The sequence below is a fragment of the Acomys minous genome (assembly GCF_964271855.1).
Source record: "Acomys minous genome assembly, chromosome: 8".
Taxonomy (NCBI): Eukaryota; Metazoa; Chordata; class Mammalia; order Rodentia; family Muridae; genus Acomys; species Acomys minous.
The window spans coordinates 20340106-20356488 of record NC_140489.1 but is presented as its reverse complement, the minus strand read 5'-3'; the positions used below and the strand labels follow the sequence as shown (position 1 = coordinate 20356488).

General features: G+C 40.9%; 2 protein-coding genes across 13 annotated transcripts in view; one reads left to right on the top strand and one right to left on the bottom strand.

The window, feature by feature from the left end:
• The window catches only part of ZC3H14 (zinc finger CCCH-type containing 14), a gene marked incomplete at its 3' end in the record, with an annotated part of 45328 nt that extends 38037 nt beyond the window's left edge, over positions 1-7291 (top strand). For 3 of the 8 annotated variants that reach the window (XM_084792967.1, XM_084792973.1, XM_084792970.1), the window contains 7 exons: positions 163-322; positions 1086-1318; positions 4444-4564; positions 5209-5345; positions 5626-5717; positions 5973-6079; positions 7031-7291. In XM_084792967.1, the coding sequence (XP_084649093.1) occupies positions 163-322; positions 1086-1318; positions 4444-4564; positions 5209-5345; positions 5626-5717; positions 5973-6079; positions 7031-7037 (857 nt within the window). Of the gene's footprint in view, positions 1-162; positions 323-1085; positions 1319-4443; positions 4565-5208; positions 5346-5625; positions 5718-5972; positions 6084-7030 lie in introns of those variants that run through there. The other 5 variants (XM_084792972.1, XM_084792974.1, XM_084792968.1 and 2 more) reach the window with 4 other exon arrangements.
• Positions 335-16383, bottom strand: part of EML5 (EMAP like 5) — a 117686-nt gene continuing 101637 nt past the window's right edge. For 4 of the 5 annotated variants that reach the window (XM_084792959.1, XM_084792961.1, XM_084792962.1 and 1 more), the window contains 7 exons: positions 14796-14984; positions 14476-14648; positions 12674-12836; positions 12109-12212; positions 11419-11572; positions 10802-10902; positions 8346-10597 (listed from right to left, as the gene is read on the bottom strand). In XM_084792959.1, the coding sequence (XP_084649085.1) occupies positions 10561-10597; positions 10802-10902; positions 11419-11572; positions 12109-12212; positions 12674-12836; positions 14476-14648; positions 14796-14984 (921 nt within the window). In that variant the 3' untranslated portion in view covers positions 8346-10560. Of the gene's footprint in view, positions 832-8345; positions 10598-10801; positions 10903-11418; positions 11573-12108; positions 12213-12673; positions 12837-14475; positions 14649-14795; positions 14985-16383 lie in introns of those variants that run through there. The other variant, XR_014781267.1, reaches the window with a different exon arrangement.

Genomic DNA, 16383 nt, shown 5'->3' with positions numbered 1-16383 from the left:
GTGGAATAGAATTACAATCCTATTCCTGAGTAGAATTAGTTCTGATTTTCTGTAAAAGTAATTATAATTCTGTAAGAGATTGACATTCTTCTCACTTGTATGGTTTTGAGAGTAAAAGGTATATTCAGAAGTAAACATTTACGGCCAATTTTTTTGGCTCAGATTACTATGACATGGAATCCATGGTCCATGCAGACACAAGATCATTTATTCTGAAGAAGCCAAAGCTGTCTGAGGAAATAGTAGTGACACCAAACCAGGAGTCGGGGATGAAGACTGCAGATGCCCTTCGGGTACTTTCAGGACACCTTATGCAGACACGGTAGATGGTTTCTTTTTCTTGTGTAGCTACTTTGTGTGATTAGATAGTGCAGGCCAGCTGTTAGTTCCCAGCTTCCCTGTTCCTATAGCTCCCAATAGATGGTGCTTTCATTGGTTCACTGGCTAGGCCATGAATAGTTAGCCAAATTCAGTTTTCAAAAATTCGAGTTCATCTTGCTCAGAAATCTATTAAATAGAAATAAAAGCCAAGTATAATTTAACTCCATACAGGGTTGAGTGTTCTGCTTTGTTTTTAAATGTACACCCAGGGAGTCAAACTCTTACAGCTGGGTAACCAAAATCAGTAAATTATCCTGCAGGGTGTTAATAGCTAAGACTTACTTGTATGGTTTCTTCCTAAGAAAGTAGACTGAGTGTTCAGTAAAGAAACACATGTAGAGATGGTAACGTCAGGGTAAAGTAGAGCTGCTGGCAGGACGCTCTGAGCATCCTTGCTCATTGTTCTCCGGTTTGGTTTGGTTTGGCTTTTGGTTTATTTTCATGCTGACCCTGTAAGGACCAAATGGATAATGGAGTCAAAGTTGAGAGGATATTGTCATTACTAATACGTACAGGCTAGCAGGTGATGTTGCTGTAATTGCTGGCCATGGCCGTTGCGTGTTACAGTTCCACTTTTGCTATAATAGGAAGGCTATCTTAGTGAACCAAATGCAAAGTAACAGTTCTGCTGAAGACGACTTTAGGAGGCTCAGCATTTTGTGTTTGTTTCCCTAATTCTATGGTATTTTTTATCTGTCTGGCAGAGATCTTGTACAACCAGATAAACCTGCAAGTCCCAAGTTTATAGTGACGCTGGATGGTGTCCCCAGCCCCCCAGGATACATGTCAGATCAAGAGGAGGAGATGTGCTTTGAAGGAATGAAACCTGTAAACCAAACTGCAGCCTCAAACAAGGGACTCAGAGGTCTCCTCCACCCACAGCAGTTGCATTTGATGAGCAGGCAGCTTGAGGACCCAGATGGTAGCTTTTCCAACGGTGTGTTGAGAACTCAGACTTTGCCTTCTCAGCCCACTGTCATTGAGAAGGGAATCTTGGCCTGTGATATCTTGAGTGAATATTGATTTGAGGCCTCATTTACATTTCTGTTCAGCGGCCTGTTTTCTTCTGTCATACAATCCCACCAGTTCGATTTCATACTCTCCCTGTGCTTGTTCCATGGTGTTCTGTGATTGCTGAAGGATGGGCCATCATTCTTGATGCCATATACCAGCAACAGTCTCTCATAATTTACTTGAGAGAAAGATGAGTTTCAATTCTGGTGTTTTCTACACCATAGTAGGAGTTCTCTGAAAGGGATTTCTTATCTGCTCTGGCAGGACACTTGTTGGAGGACTCTGAATGACCTTACCTTGAAGCTCATAGTGAGCAGTGCTCATGTGAACTTAGCTTCCACCGCTGCTTGCTTTGAGGGTACTAGCAGCACGTGGGCTGCCACCGATTCTCTGCCTTTTCTTTCTTTTTATTATTTTAAGACTCATGTTTATGTCCGTATTTTGCTTGCATGTATGAACGTGCAGCAGCACATGCATGCCTGCTGCTGTGTCTGATCCCCCTGGAAATAGACTTACATGCAGCTGTGAGCCACCATGTCCTCTACAAGGGCAGCCAGCGCTCTTAGCCTCCCATCCATCTCCCCATCCCCCCACCAGTACTTTTCACTCCTGATTTAGATACACCGCTTCTTAAGCTGTAAAACAGCACATTTTCTTTGTTTGGGTTTTTTGGTTTTTTGTTTTTTTGGTGGGGCGGATTTCAAGACGGGGTTTCTCTGTGTAGCCTTGGCTATCCTGGACTCAGGCTGGCCTCTAACTCATAGCAATCCACCTGCCTCTGCCTAAGTGCTGGGATTAAAGGCATCTGCCACCACCACCCAGCTTAAGCTTGTAAAACAGTAAATTTTCAAGTGTTTCCTAAGTAATCATTTTCTTGGCAGAGACATAAAAATACATTGCTCCTTTTTTCCTCAGCTATTAAAAACACAGTAAACTAGACAGATGAGTCTAGAGTGAGAAGTACTGTGAGAGGCTCTTCCTGCTGTGAGCCAGTATCATGGGGTACAGTCTTGGTTTATGGAGCGAGTTGCAAGTGTGACCCTAAGTAACATTTAACAGTAAAAACTGCAATTGGTAATGCACATTTTCTGACCTTGCATGCTTTGTCTAAAATTAGGAATGTTTAGTGTTACTACTACCCAATTTTATTTAAAGGTGAGTTTCCATGCTAGGCCTTGTTGGAATGTGGGAAGAAACAGTGACAATGTGGGTAACATGCTAGTCATGGGTATCCCTATCTTGTGTGAGTGCTGTGGACATTGGGATGAGCAGAGCACTTCCTTGGCCATTGTGACGCTCCGCAGCAGTGAGAACAACTTGCTGTTGGAGAGACTCCTACAGATCCTGGAAGCTCTGGTCTTCACCTCTGCAAGCAGGTTGAAGTTTTGTCTTTAGGTTGGTATTTTGGTGGTGGTTGAAGGCGCTATCTGCGTTAAGACACCTCTACTCCCCACTTTCAGCTTTCAGTAGAAAGTGAATTTGTCTCTGAAATTTTAAATGTGAAGAGTTTTAGTCACATAAGAAGTAACATGTCAGCATAGGAAAACAGCCATGACTTCTGTATATTGCTTCACATTTTCACCACGAAGAGAAATTTGTCTTGTTTTTTTGGTTTTTTTGTTTGTTTGTTTTGTTTTGTTTTTTAGAGCAGCGATTTCATTTTCCTGGTTGCACTGTTCTTTGGGATCTAGTCTTTCCTTTGGTCTGGGTCTTGATGTGTATGCCACGTCTTGTAGATGGGGCAGTTCAGGGAGGTTTCCCTCTCAGTGCTCTTGGGTTTTCTTTAGAAATTCTCAAGGAACTTTTATATTATTAAGTCTAAAATAAATTACTCTCTATTTTTCTTATTTTTTTTTTTTTTTTTGTAGGAGACCAAGCCCAGGGCTTTTATCGATGCCGAGCAAGTGTTCACTGCTGAACTGACTTCCAGTTCTGCTCTTTCTAAAGTAGCATAGAAATTTGTATCAGGCATAATTTCCTGAGGCTCCCATCTGTGCCACGAGATGGTCTTTGTAACAGTTCTCGTGTAGGGAGGAGGACAGACTTGGGTCACTAGAACAGAAATGTTGCCTTCTTCATAGAATCTGATTTGGAACTAAGTTTATTCTAAAACGAAAAATTCTAGCAACTTTCAGAGATGTTAGATTTTTACCCAAGATGTCTAATGTGCAGAGACAGATTTGACATACCAGAGTTTGGACACCCTTCTGCAGCACAACTGAAGTGAGAGTCTGGTTCATAACAATGTGAACAAATAGTACATAAAACTCAATGATGATGTCTAGATCAAAAGGCAGTGGATTATGGCCTTCATGTATAATTTTATTTGGTGCCGTAAATTAATTTCATATAGCTGTCATATGAAAAGTTAGAGGTCCCATTCTCATGTGCCACAGTGGGTGGGCACTGTAATTGGACGATGCTTCACCGACACTCCATCGGTGAAGCTCGTTCTTCAGGCCATGGCCCCCCAGTCTGTCTACTTAGCATCTTCCAGCTAGACTGCAGCCCTGCTGTTAGATGACCCTCTCCCCCATGCCAGAGGCAGTGCTGTTGCTGGTTCATTTTAAGTAAAGCTATTTTCTTCCTAGATATCAGGGTGAGTTTAGTGCCCAAACCTTTGCTGACTATACCTCATCAATGGGGATGGACATTATTTTTAATTTGGACACTTGTCATTTTGCTGGAATGTGAAAATTATTCACATTATCAGCTTATGTTTTCAGCATCAATGGCTTTGTTTTGTTTTTTAAATTAACATCCTTTACTTTTGTATTTCAGCTCTGAAGTGAGACTGAAATGTACACTTTCTGGTGAAAACTGCACCTGTAGAATCCCCGTGTACCTTGAGGTTTCATGACAACTCAGGTCTCCTTTCTGCTAATTGTAGGCTCCATTACTAGGACCGGCCATACCGATTGGGTTATTTTGTAGGGCTGCAAACATTAAAGAACATAAAAAATTGAAACTGGGGTTTGGGGCAGATGTATTGAGTAGACCCTGTATTGAAATCCTAATTAACAAAATGGTCTTAATTCCTCTTTGAAGCTGAGATGACTGACCTGAGTATGGCACAGAAACCAGAAAAGCTTCTGGAGCGCTGCAAGTACTGGCCTGCATGTAAAAATGGGGATGAGTGTGTGTACCATCATCCCGTTTCACCTTGCAAGTGAGTAATAATATCAAGTGGATATTCTTTCTCCATAGTAATCTCCACATCCTACAACTTTTCCTTTTACTTCTGTAGAGATGAAAGGAAGTAAATAAACATAAGTAAACATGCTACTTGGTACTTATCGTAACTGTCCCTAGAGCACTTGGGAGGCAGAGGCAGGTGGATCTCTTGAGTTTGAGGCCAGCCTGGTCTACAAAGAGAGTTCCAGAACAGCCAGGGCTATTACACAGAAAAAGAGAAACCCTGTCTCGGAAAACCAAATAAATAAATAAATAAATTAAATAAGCACTGTGGCTCACACCTGTAAACCCTGTAAACTCTGGGAGGCAGAGTCAGGTGATCTTTGAGTTTGAAGCCAGCTGTCTACAACGTGAGTCCTGGACAGCCAAGGGTACACAGAGAGAAACCCCCCCCCCCTCAAAAAATTTTTGATAACTACCTCCTCCCCCATCCCCACCATAGAAGAGTGAAGTCAGAGCTTCGTGTGTATCAGGCAGGTGCTCCACTGAACTATGTGCCTAGTCCATTATTACTGGGGGAGGGCTGAGCTATCTTCCAGCTGTGCATGGTGTTTGTGAAATCCTACAAAAATAATAGTAATTGAGATGTTAAATATGAATACATTTTTTGTTTTGTAGAGCCTTTCCCAATTGTAAATTTGCTGAAAAATGTTTGTTTGTGCATCCAAATTGTAAATATGATGCAAAGTGCACTAAGCCAGATTGTCCCTTCACTCACATGAGTAGAAGAATCCCAGTACTGACTCCAAAACCAGGTTAGTGACTTTGTGCACTGTTGTATTGGGGTAAGAAAAGCAGAAAATGACATTTTTTGGCTGTAAGTGAAATAAAACAAAAAATAGTTTTAGAAATGATTTTAGTATTTAAAGAGTAAATCTGCCCTTCCTTTAGAACTCTGCTATATTTGATCTTGACTGATAGATAAGGGGTGGTCCTAGGTTGAGTGAGGCTCACCTCTTTACAAGTACCAGCAGACTGCATTGGCAGTGGTGTTGCCAAACCCATCTGAGTGCTGCTCGTTCTGGTTCTTGCCAGCAGTCTCGTCGCCGGCGCCGTCCTCTAGTGGTCAGCTCTGCCGGTACTTCCCGGCTTGTAAGAAGATGGAGTGTCCCTTCTACCACCCAAAAGTAAGACTTTATTCTCCAAAAAATGGTAATCGCTCATTCTGAAGTTTGGGTTTGTCTGGGGTTTTTTTAGTATGTTTTATTTTTAGTGATGTGCATGTCTTTTTTGTGTGCACATGTTGGCAGGTGTCCTGGGCTTTGGAGGTGTATTCCCAGGGGGCATTACCGTGTGTGTTAGTTAGGGTGTATGTTTATTTACCTGTATGTATCCTGCACATTTTGCTGAAGTTTTGCTCTGCTCCTTTTGTTTCCGTGTAGCACTGTAGGTTTAATACTCAGTGTACAAGACCAGACTGCACATTTTATCATCCCACCATTACTGTGCCACCAAGACATGCCTTGAAATGGATTCGACCTCAAACCAGGTAAGGAGTTTTTTACAGTCTAATGTTATTTAGAATTACATCCTGCTAAGTGTATTAATTTATCTCTTCCCCTTAGCTTTTACATTTAATTAAACAAGCATATCTTAGCAAAAATGATTTCCTACCAAGCCAGGAAAGACTTTTATTTTCTTTCTTTCTTTCTTTCTATCTATCTATCTACCTATCTATCTTGGTTTTTCGAAACAAGGCTTTTCTCTGTGTAGCCTTGGCTGTCCTGGACTGACTTTGTAGACCAGGCTGGTACTCACAGTGATCCTCCTGCCTCTGCCTCCTAAATGCTGGGATTAAAGGCGTGTGCCACCACCAGGCTATGTGATAACTTTTTTTTAACCCACATCATCTCCAGATGAGCTCTCTTTTTGTAGTGCTAATTATTGAATCTAGCACCTAATGCATAATAGGCAGCCACTGAGCTCCACCCGTCAGTTAACGTAACACGAGGCCATCAGGATTGTCCATGTGTGTATTGTGCATACTGATGATGAACAATCTTAGGTCAGGGCTGGGGAGACTGCTTAGTCTCTAAAGTGCTGGCCTCACACGCTTGAGGATCCGAGATCTTTGATTTCCAGAACCCGCCTTGGAGCACCTTGTAATTCCAGAGCTGCCAGCCAGCCTACTTGGAGTTCCAGGCTAGTCAGTAACCTTGAATTTCAAAAGGGTGGTGGGTAGTGTTGTAAAGATGACATCTGAGGTTGACCGCTGGCCTCCACATGCATAAAAATAAAAAGAATCCCAAGTCAGTTATCTTAGGCTTTTAGTGATGGCAAAATACTGAAGTTTCAGAATATTTTAATGTGGTCTAGAAGTTAAATTGCTTAATTTATTATATTATATCTGCTTTATATAATTGAATTATTTAAACATAAAACTTATTTGTATTTATATGTAAGGCTGTTAATATTCTAATTTTTGGTTTTATTTATTCAGTGAATGATGCCCTAATCTTACCTGACAGAAGATCATGCAGTTTGTCTTCTGATGAAAGATGTTCTACAAAGCTTGTCACGTCTTTGAATTTTAGAATATATTGCTTTCATAATATGAATTTTATTGCCTAACTGAAGTGTCTAATTTTTCAAGTTTGTAAGTTTATTAAGTGGTTTCAACATTTTTTGTTTGTTCGTTTTAACTATGAAGACAGTTTAAAGAAAAGCCAAATTCTATTAAAACATTTGCGGCATGTTTGTACATTGCTGTTTAACATCATTTTTGGTAATGGTACTGCAGCTCAGGGCTGTTGTGCCGTAGGAAGGCCAGTGTCCTCAGAGAATCACTTTTTACTTTTCCCAAAGATAAAGCAATGTTTGTAACTCAGCGTGGAAACAAGAGTGGCCAAAATACTGAGGCAGCTTTGAGCAGCTAGTTTAAATTCTCTTTTTAATGTGTAAAAAGACATTAAGTCTCCTCATTTAAATGCTTAAAATGTTTGCTTTGAGAAGCAAAATACAGTTTGAATTCTGCTTTGGTAAAGTGGACTAAGGTCTTGTGCCTTCTGTGAAAGTTAAGTAGTGACATGGTCATATGGGGTAAACGTTGGAATAACAATGCAAAAACATGAACAATTCCTTGAAATGCTTCCATTTACTATTAACTTATCATTTTAAAATAATTTTGGGAGAACAAAATTATACAAAACTTTTTACAGTTATATACAGAAAGTATCAGAAAACAGACTTTGGACTCACAGGTATAAATATACATATATAGTCCCATATTCTGAAAAATATTGTCAGAAATAACTCCACAGAAAATATACTTAAGTTACTACTAAAGATCATTCTTGAAATGTAGAAGTTGATATTTTAGTGGCATATTTTAAATGACAGAACTGTAGAATTGCAGAGATAGTATGGGTAAACGTCACAACAGGATGAAACTTGGCCTACTGTATTACGGAGTTTTTTGTGTGTGGTTTTTTGAAACTGTTAAGGCAAGAAGTATCAAATGTTTTAAAACTAAATAACACAGAACGGAGACTTGATGTTTTAAAAATTAAAGTGTAAGAGGTGGTTAGCAAAGAGGATAATAAAAGTTCAAACATTTTCAGGACCAAATTTAAACTGTTAAGATACGTAAAGGATGGATAATAAAGTCACATCTATAAAAGTCTGTGTTTAACATTGTGAAGCCAGCCTTCTACTGTGGTCATTCCTTCCCGCTGAGAGAGAAAGCATTAGCTAATAGTCAGCCATTTGACAAGCTGGCCTTGACCATGAAAGATCAGAAAGAACAGAGGAGACAGGGCCTAAAGCTGCTTGCTGCATAGGTTCAATCAAGTGAAACAGCAGGTCTTCATTCTGAAGTACGTTGAATTTAAGGCGTTCTAGCTTTGCATCTCAGTGGGAGAATTTTAACTATTACCTTCTCAGAATGTGTGTAGGTGTGTTCCCACAACTGTCCAGTAAAGACCGAACTAGGTAAGGGCTTAGATGTTATTTTCTTACACAAAGCAAAACCATGTTTTTTAAGGTAGGGAATTTCATGTACCACAGGCTAGCCTCAAACTCACTGTGTAGCTAAGGACTTTGAATGTATGATTCTGTGCTCACACCTGGGATTATAGGCATGCCCCACTTATATTTGGTGCTAGAGATTAAGTCCAGAGCTTTATGGATGCTAAGTAAGCACTAGCCCTACATTTAAATGGATTACTGTTCAATTCTGTGGTTTATAGACAAGCTTACTCTGACCCTAAAACAACTGCTGATAGTTGTGCTAAACAAAACACTAGAAGAAGTCACACAGAGGAAGGGATGGGCATGGCTGCTGATGCAGAGCGCTGGGGCGTGCTGCGTGCTTTGGCATGCATTTACATAGGAAACGAGTGGGTCCACGATAGCTGATGGCAGCCCTGGGCTATAAACTCAGATGCTGCAGGCACACACCCACCTGTAAAAACGACAGGACAGATTTTCTGACTCGTCACCTTTATCACAGTTGTAACTAAAAGCTGGCAAACTGTCCAGAGGGAAGCCTTAGAACTATACCATGCTTCAATGTGAAGCATTTTATCTTTTTATAAGAATTCTTTAATTTGACTGTCGTTTTGTATAATATCAATGCATTCTAAAACTTGGCCTAATTTAATGTAGATGGACCATTCAGTGAGAGCAATGGAAGAGTACACTAAGTTTCTTGCAGTCTCTTCATCAGCCTTCAGCTTTAAAACTGACCAGGCTCCAAGCACTGCTTAGACAAAAATTCTTTAATGTGATGTGTTCATTTCTGGTTTTAATATTCACACTTTTTAGCCATAGAAAACAAACCAAATCAAACAGGGTTCAGAAGCCTGCGGGCAAGGATCTATGCGACAAAGATAACTCACACAGTGAGGTGAAAATGGAGACAACCAGTAGAGCGTCCGCAGGGTCTTCACATGGAGAAAAATAAAGTTTTACACAGCCATCTATCTACTGGATTTTTCATCTTGCGAAAACTCTAGCCAGGCTAAATAGCAAAGTCCTGTGCAGGACGTCCCAGTCTTTGGCAGCATTAAAGTGGAAGGACTGACTGAGTGCCTCACATGAACCTGTAGCCACTCATTTTGGAAAATAGCCTTATAGGGTGGCATACATCTAACTAAAGGCTTTCTCAGTAAAAAAAAAAACTATAAAACTTTATGCTCACTGTTAATTAGTGTATGAATTTAATGCTTCTGTTTACACAATAAACATTTATTATTTAGACCATACCTTTAAATAAGCAGCTCGATCACTCAGGAGCTATTGCTATCACAGAACCTTAAGAAAACTGTACACTTGGAAATGAGTGTTCATTTGTATCACTTTCCTATTATGAGGCCTTAATTGTGATTCAAAATTTTATAGAGATGGCTTCTAAACACGAAGATTGACAGCGCAAAATTGAGAAGAGTCATATTTGACTTTGCATCTATTCCTTAGTTTAGGCTGTAAGAAGTGCCCTTTGCAGGACCTTCCTAAGGAATAGACACGTTTGCCAGGAAAGCTGTATAAGTTCCCTTGAGAAAAATGTTTGCATTTTGAAAGCTGATACTTCAGGGTGATGATTGTTTATTCCTTTCCTTGTACAAGGGCAAAATATTTCATTGGACAGACCTTGAGAAAAAATGTTAGAAATGAGATTCGCGCCCCCCCCCCCCCCCCAAGGATTTTGTTGTTGTTGGTTTTGTTTTTAAACACTGCTGTACTCTTAAAAATCTTCTGGCCAAGTCTGCCAAAATTCCACGCTCCTCAACAATAAGAGGAAATTGCTTTTACCAAATGCTCAGTCGTCGATTGCAGTGTGGTTCCCTGGCAGTGTGTGGTTACGGGTTATACGTACAGCAAGCACTTGAGCTGACCGTCACTGTGTTACGCACATCGCTCCCTGTCAGTCTTCAATTAGCACCACTTGACCATGCAGTTTGGTTTTGGTTTTTCCATCGTGAAACTGGTCTCTTGAGGTGAGATTGTTTAGACTTCTCAGCGTCATACCTTTCAGTGAGGCATATGTACACATTTCCAGACAAACAAACTGTAATCAGAAAAAGGTAACAACGGATTGCTTCACATTCTAGATTTTGAAATTTTGCCAGTTTATCTTTCATCTCACGTGTACAATCACTCCTTTTCATCTGTTTGTATGAGGGTAATGGCTTTGGAGTCACTGGATAAATGCTGGCAGTGTATCCATTACCACAGCTCTATGGAGTTGTTTTAATACTAACCAAGTACTGACCTGCAATCATCGCCTCCGGCACTGACAACGTGTCGATCACCACTGGTAAATCGAATATTTGTCACATGAGGGGAGTGACCCAAGAACCTCTTATGCTTTGCCTAAAAATGGAAGCAAAGTTCTCTCAGCAGTGATGTACACAAAGGTTCCTAGAGCAACCAACCCATAATTCACGAGAGTAGGGATTACTGTAAAGACTACAGATCTACATACAACAACTTTGGGTAGTCCTATATTTTCTCTGAAAAGGGAGGGAGAGATTAGAACCTGTAATTGATTATAGGTTTGATGTTTAAGCTCATCACAACTTTCCTATGAGTTTCCAAAGACTATGGGGAAGATTGGGTTGTGGTGGGAAGGCAGGGAGTCTTACCAGGCTATCCTTGAACTCATAAATCTACCTGCCTCTGCCTCTAAAGTGCTGGGATCAAAGGTGGGTACCACCACACCTGGCCTGGAAGACTCATTTTTAATAGATTTTACTTTGGGTGTTGACGTTTGATGAAAGCTTTAGAAATTACAGTATTTTTATATCAACCATAACATTTTAAAAATGAAACAAAGATTAATCATCTTAAGATACAACTGAAGTGATAAAAAATACTAAACAAACTTACAAATTTTTCTGGGCATGGAAAGTCATATAATTTAACCATGCCAAAGTCATCTCCTGTCACAAGGCTAATTCCTGAGTGAGACACACAGGCACAGGTGACATCCGCCTTCTCAGCATGTCTGGACCAGATTCCCATAACTTCATCTCCTAGTATACTGCATGGAGGGGAAAGCAAACACACATCAGTAACACAGATATTCAGTCATATTAAGCAAAAGCACCATCTGCCTCCGCCTCCCCAGTGCAGGTTAGATGTACAGTGCTGCTGGCAAGTTTAGGAAAGAGCCACGAAATCTTCCAGGTCATTCAAGTCTTTTTCAAGAACTTGATAGCGTGGGACTGTTTAGTCAGAAGAGTCAGGATTCGTGATTCTCTTAGTTCCCTCATGTAATAACTTCAAAAATAGGAATTTCCTGCTTTTGTTTTTTGAGATGTCTTGGGCATAGATTGCTGGCTAGCCTCAGGTTCACTATGTGGATTGAGCTTGCCTAGAACCTTGAAAGAATTCTCTCTGCCTCCCACATGCTAGATCAACAGGAGTCAAGCCACCATTCCTAGGCTGTGTTTTCTTGCTTTCTGTTCAAACGTGGCCTTGTTCATGCTAGAAAAGCACTCTTGCCACTGAGCCATGTCTCCATTCCATGTTTTCCAGCTTTCCTAACCTCAAAAGTTACTTGAGTAAAGCATTTACCTAGTCCAGGTGGCCCATGTGATCCTGTCAATGACAGCATGATCCATAAGGTGTTTTCCTGAAGGCACTTCATAAACATGCCGTTTATAGCAGCCCATAGAAACCTGTTCTCAAAAATGAGAGGAAAAATTCATTAGGTGTAGGCAAAATCTGTTATCAGCAGATATGTTTATATGTGTCATCATGAGGATGCAAAAATTACAGCAAAATGTGGAGGTAAGAAAATGAGACGTAGGTGCAGAATGAGCAGGTCCCAAGGGCTGACACCCAGCGCAGGCTCTTGAACTCCTCTGGACGGCAAGATTGTAGTCACTTGCCACAAAATCCTTTCTGAGATAATGGGTATGATAATTATATACACAACCCATAACATAAGCAGTAAAATCTCACAAAGAATGGGATACAGAAATTAAGAGTAATTAAATTTATACAAATCTAATTATACAAATAACATTTATTACGTTAATACAGAGTTGTGTTGTCATATCTGGGGCTTAAAATGCATTCAATAAAGAAATGTACAAGCAAGCATCATTACAAACTGGGTGCAGAAATGGTGCTGTACCTGGAGATGTTTGCTGTCTGCAGAGAAGTCCATTTGAATGACAAAGCTTGGAATGTCTTTGCAGTAGCTGATTCTGTTCAGGGTGGGCCCCAGTGTTAAGTCATAAAAGTCCACTGAGTTCTCACTAGAACCCACCGCCAAATACCGGGAATCTGGACTAAATCTGAGTTCATAAGATGTTAGAGAAAAGAAAAAAAAAGTGTTAAGTTCCACGGAATTGTTTTAACTTTTTACGATCAGGGACTTCCTCTAGCACCTGGAAATCAGTTCATACGGTTTTAAGTCACCTAGAAGACAACCGACCATGCACACAGGCTGTATTTGCCTATTAACATATAGTAAAGGCCTTTACATTTTACTTACATATTAAATATTTGTCTTCCAATTCTAATTTAAAAAGAACTTTGTGTTTGATTTGTTTTTTTGTTCTTTTGAGACAGTTTCTCTGTAGCCTCTGCTGCCCTGGAACTTGTTCTATAAGACTAGGCTAGCCTCAAACTGAGAGATCTGCCTGTTTCTGCCTCCCAAGTGTTGTGATTAAAAAGGTGTGTGCCACCACAACTGTCTTCGAAATAACTTAAAATCCAGAATTGCTAAGTGAACATACTTCATAAGATAGAAAAGTGTCTTAATATCCAAACACAGCCAGATGAGTTCACTCAGGTTGTTAGGATGGAAGAATATTTGTTAAAAGTTAAAAAACAAAAGTTCTGCTCTGTCAGTCATGAGAAACAGTAGGGGACAAACTCAGTTTTAGAAAATGTCCCATGAGTCCTGTTGAGTAACATCAGAGACATGTAGGGGTGAAGGAAAACCACTGTTAAAAGTTCTACATGTTCAAGTTCCTTGAGATTTCCTTTATAAAAGGATTTTACAGCTGAAAACACCCATTTTTGAGAGACCTGGACCCAATAATCTTACCACAATGTTCTGGAAGGGTAACTATTATGGAAATTAGTTTAAGCACTAAGAAACACAGGATCAAGAAAGGGCCGGAGGTCACAGAGACTGCTCCGAAGGTAACGGCGTCTGCTCTCAAGCCTCACAACCTGCATCTAATCCCTTAAGTCCATGTGGCGGAAGGAGAGCACGCATTGCCCTTTTCCCACCACTTGTGCAGTGTGTGGTATGTGCATGTGTACACACACCCACCAAATGTAATCTTTCCAAAAAGGCTTTTGTTAATTTGAATTCTGGGAAATAGATATTCAGTGAGTCTTGGCTGAGTGAACGAGCCAGGAATGCAGATCCAGGGAAGGCATGTAAAAGGCAGTCAGGAGGAGGGCCACAATTGACCTGTGACACCCTTGCTGAGATGAAGCAAAGGTTTTCAAACTTCTTGACGGCTGCTGGCCCTCTTATATTAACAGTACAAAACAGTCCTCAGCACATTGAGTTTACTGTGCATGTTTAGTAGTTGGTATCATAGGACAGTATATAGGTGATGTTCATTGGTATTTTGTTTTTCGAGACATGGTTTCTCTGTGTAGCCTTGGCTGTTGGAGACCAGGCTGGCCTCGGACTCACAGCGATCCACCTGTTTCTGTCTCCCAAGTGCTGGGATTAAAGGTGTGTGCCAACATGTCCAGCTGTTCATGGGGATTTTTAATTTTGATAAGCAGAATTCATATAGCCACACCAGTACACGGCTGATATAACATCTGTAGTGCTGGGGCCATAGGTATCCCCCATACTGCAGAAATAAGATCAGGACCTAATCTGGATGTATGAGGAAGGTTTTTAAAGTTCATACTGGTTATTGTAAAAATCAACTAGAAAAGCCATTCCCTCTCTTGACTAACCTGATATCATGGATTGCACATCGCCTGTCTCTCTTCTTCCCCCATATTTTTAGAGAGCTCACAAGTAATATAATAAATTCTCCATTTTTCATTCCAATAGCAACCATGTCCCCTTCAGGGCTGTAACACACTGTCCGAGCAGCATGTCCCAAATTCACTTTGTTTAGCATCTTCTGCATAAGAAGAAAGAGTCACAGGAAACATTTACAACTGAAACCAATTTTCCCCAAACTTCAAAATAATACCAAGTTAAAGCTGGCAGTTGAGGTTTTCCACTTCTTAAAATCTGCAACCTCTCATTAAAAAGTGTTTATACCTACTTTATCAGCAATATCCCAGAGTCTCACTGTCCCATCTTCTGCAGCAGAAAGGAAAAAATCCCTTGAAGGATGTGTTGCTAGTCCCCAGATTGGCCCATCCACATGACCATTAACTAAAATGTTACACGCTGCATTTTTCTCTCCAACTTCAATTATTTCCGCATTCCTTGTTCCAACTAGTATCTTGCCCTGAAAACCAAAGGGACCAATACACTTAATGTGATACAACAGTCACATGCTTTGAACTAAGGTGCAAGGCAATTAGCTTGTGCAAACATTTTTGTTCTTAGGGACACACACCTATAGCATCCCTGGGCTACTGATGGCAGAGAAACAACCTCTTCAATAATCAGAGCTTGGGCTTTGACTATGATGACGTTAGGATCTCCAGAATCGGAAATAATTGACTGCAAGTTCCAGGCCAGCCTGGACTGCACAGCAGGACTTGTCTCAAGAAAAGAAGTAAACTTAACTAAGATGTAAGTATACAGACAGGACAACACATGCATCTGACTTAAAGGCACACAGTGCAAGTGCATTAACGGTCTTTACGGAAATGGAGGTTTTGCTGCTTTTAAGAGAAGCATAAAAGGGAAAATTAAAGAGACATTGAAAGAGAAAGAAAGCCTCAGGCATTTGATTGGATGCATCTGAAAACAAACCCCCACCCCAAATTATCAGGGAGATTATTTTGTTTTTTTGTTTGTTTTGTGTTTTGTTTTGTTTTGTTTTGTTTTTGTTTTGAGACAGGGTTTCTCTGTATAAACCTGGAACTCACTCTGTAGACAAGGTTGGCCTTGAACTCAGAGATCCAACTGCTTGTGCTTCCCAAGTGCTGGGATTAAAAGCAGTGCCTGGCTAGTAGGACTTTCTAAAAGAGACAGTAACCCTTTTCTGGGAGACAGGTGCACTGAGCTGCACGTGGAGGTGCACATCTGTAACTCCAGCTCCCAGGAGGCTGAGGCAAGACCCCCTCAGAGGTGGTGTTTGAGTTTAGCTTCATCAGCATTCATTCCTCACCCATGACCCTAAACAGTACATCTGTCCCATAACCCACCTGCCAATCTCATCTACGAAGGGAGATTCGCTAATGTAAGATAAGTCCCAGCCCATTTTAAAACTTGGTTTGTAAAATTTTAATTTAAAACTTGGCATAAACGGCTAGAGAGACGGTTTAGCCATTAGAGCAGCCATTGTTCTTGCAGTTTGGTTCCACAGCTCACAACCACATGTACTACAGTTCCAGGGGACATGATGCCTCCTCCTGGCTTCTGTGGGCATGAGGCATACACACAGTACACAGATACACATGCATGTACAACACCCATACCCACAGAACAAGCACATCTTAAAACAACAAGCTCTGCTTAACCTTGACCCTGGCTCCAAGTTACAACCTTTGAGCAAGGTACTATGAAACCTCCCCAACCCTCAGCCCTCTCGTGCCCGACCAACCCCCTCTCTGCTTCGGCCTAAGGGAGGCCCAACCCCGGCCTAAGGGAGGGATTCCTCAGGCCACAGCCAGCAGCACTGTGGAGATCTGCTGTTGCTGGAGACCCACGGAGAAAGCTGCTCTAATAAAAACGAG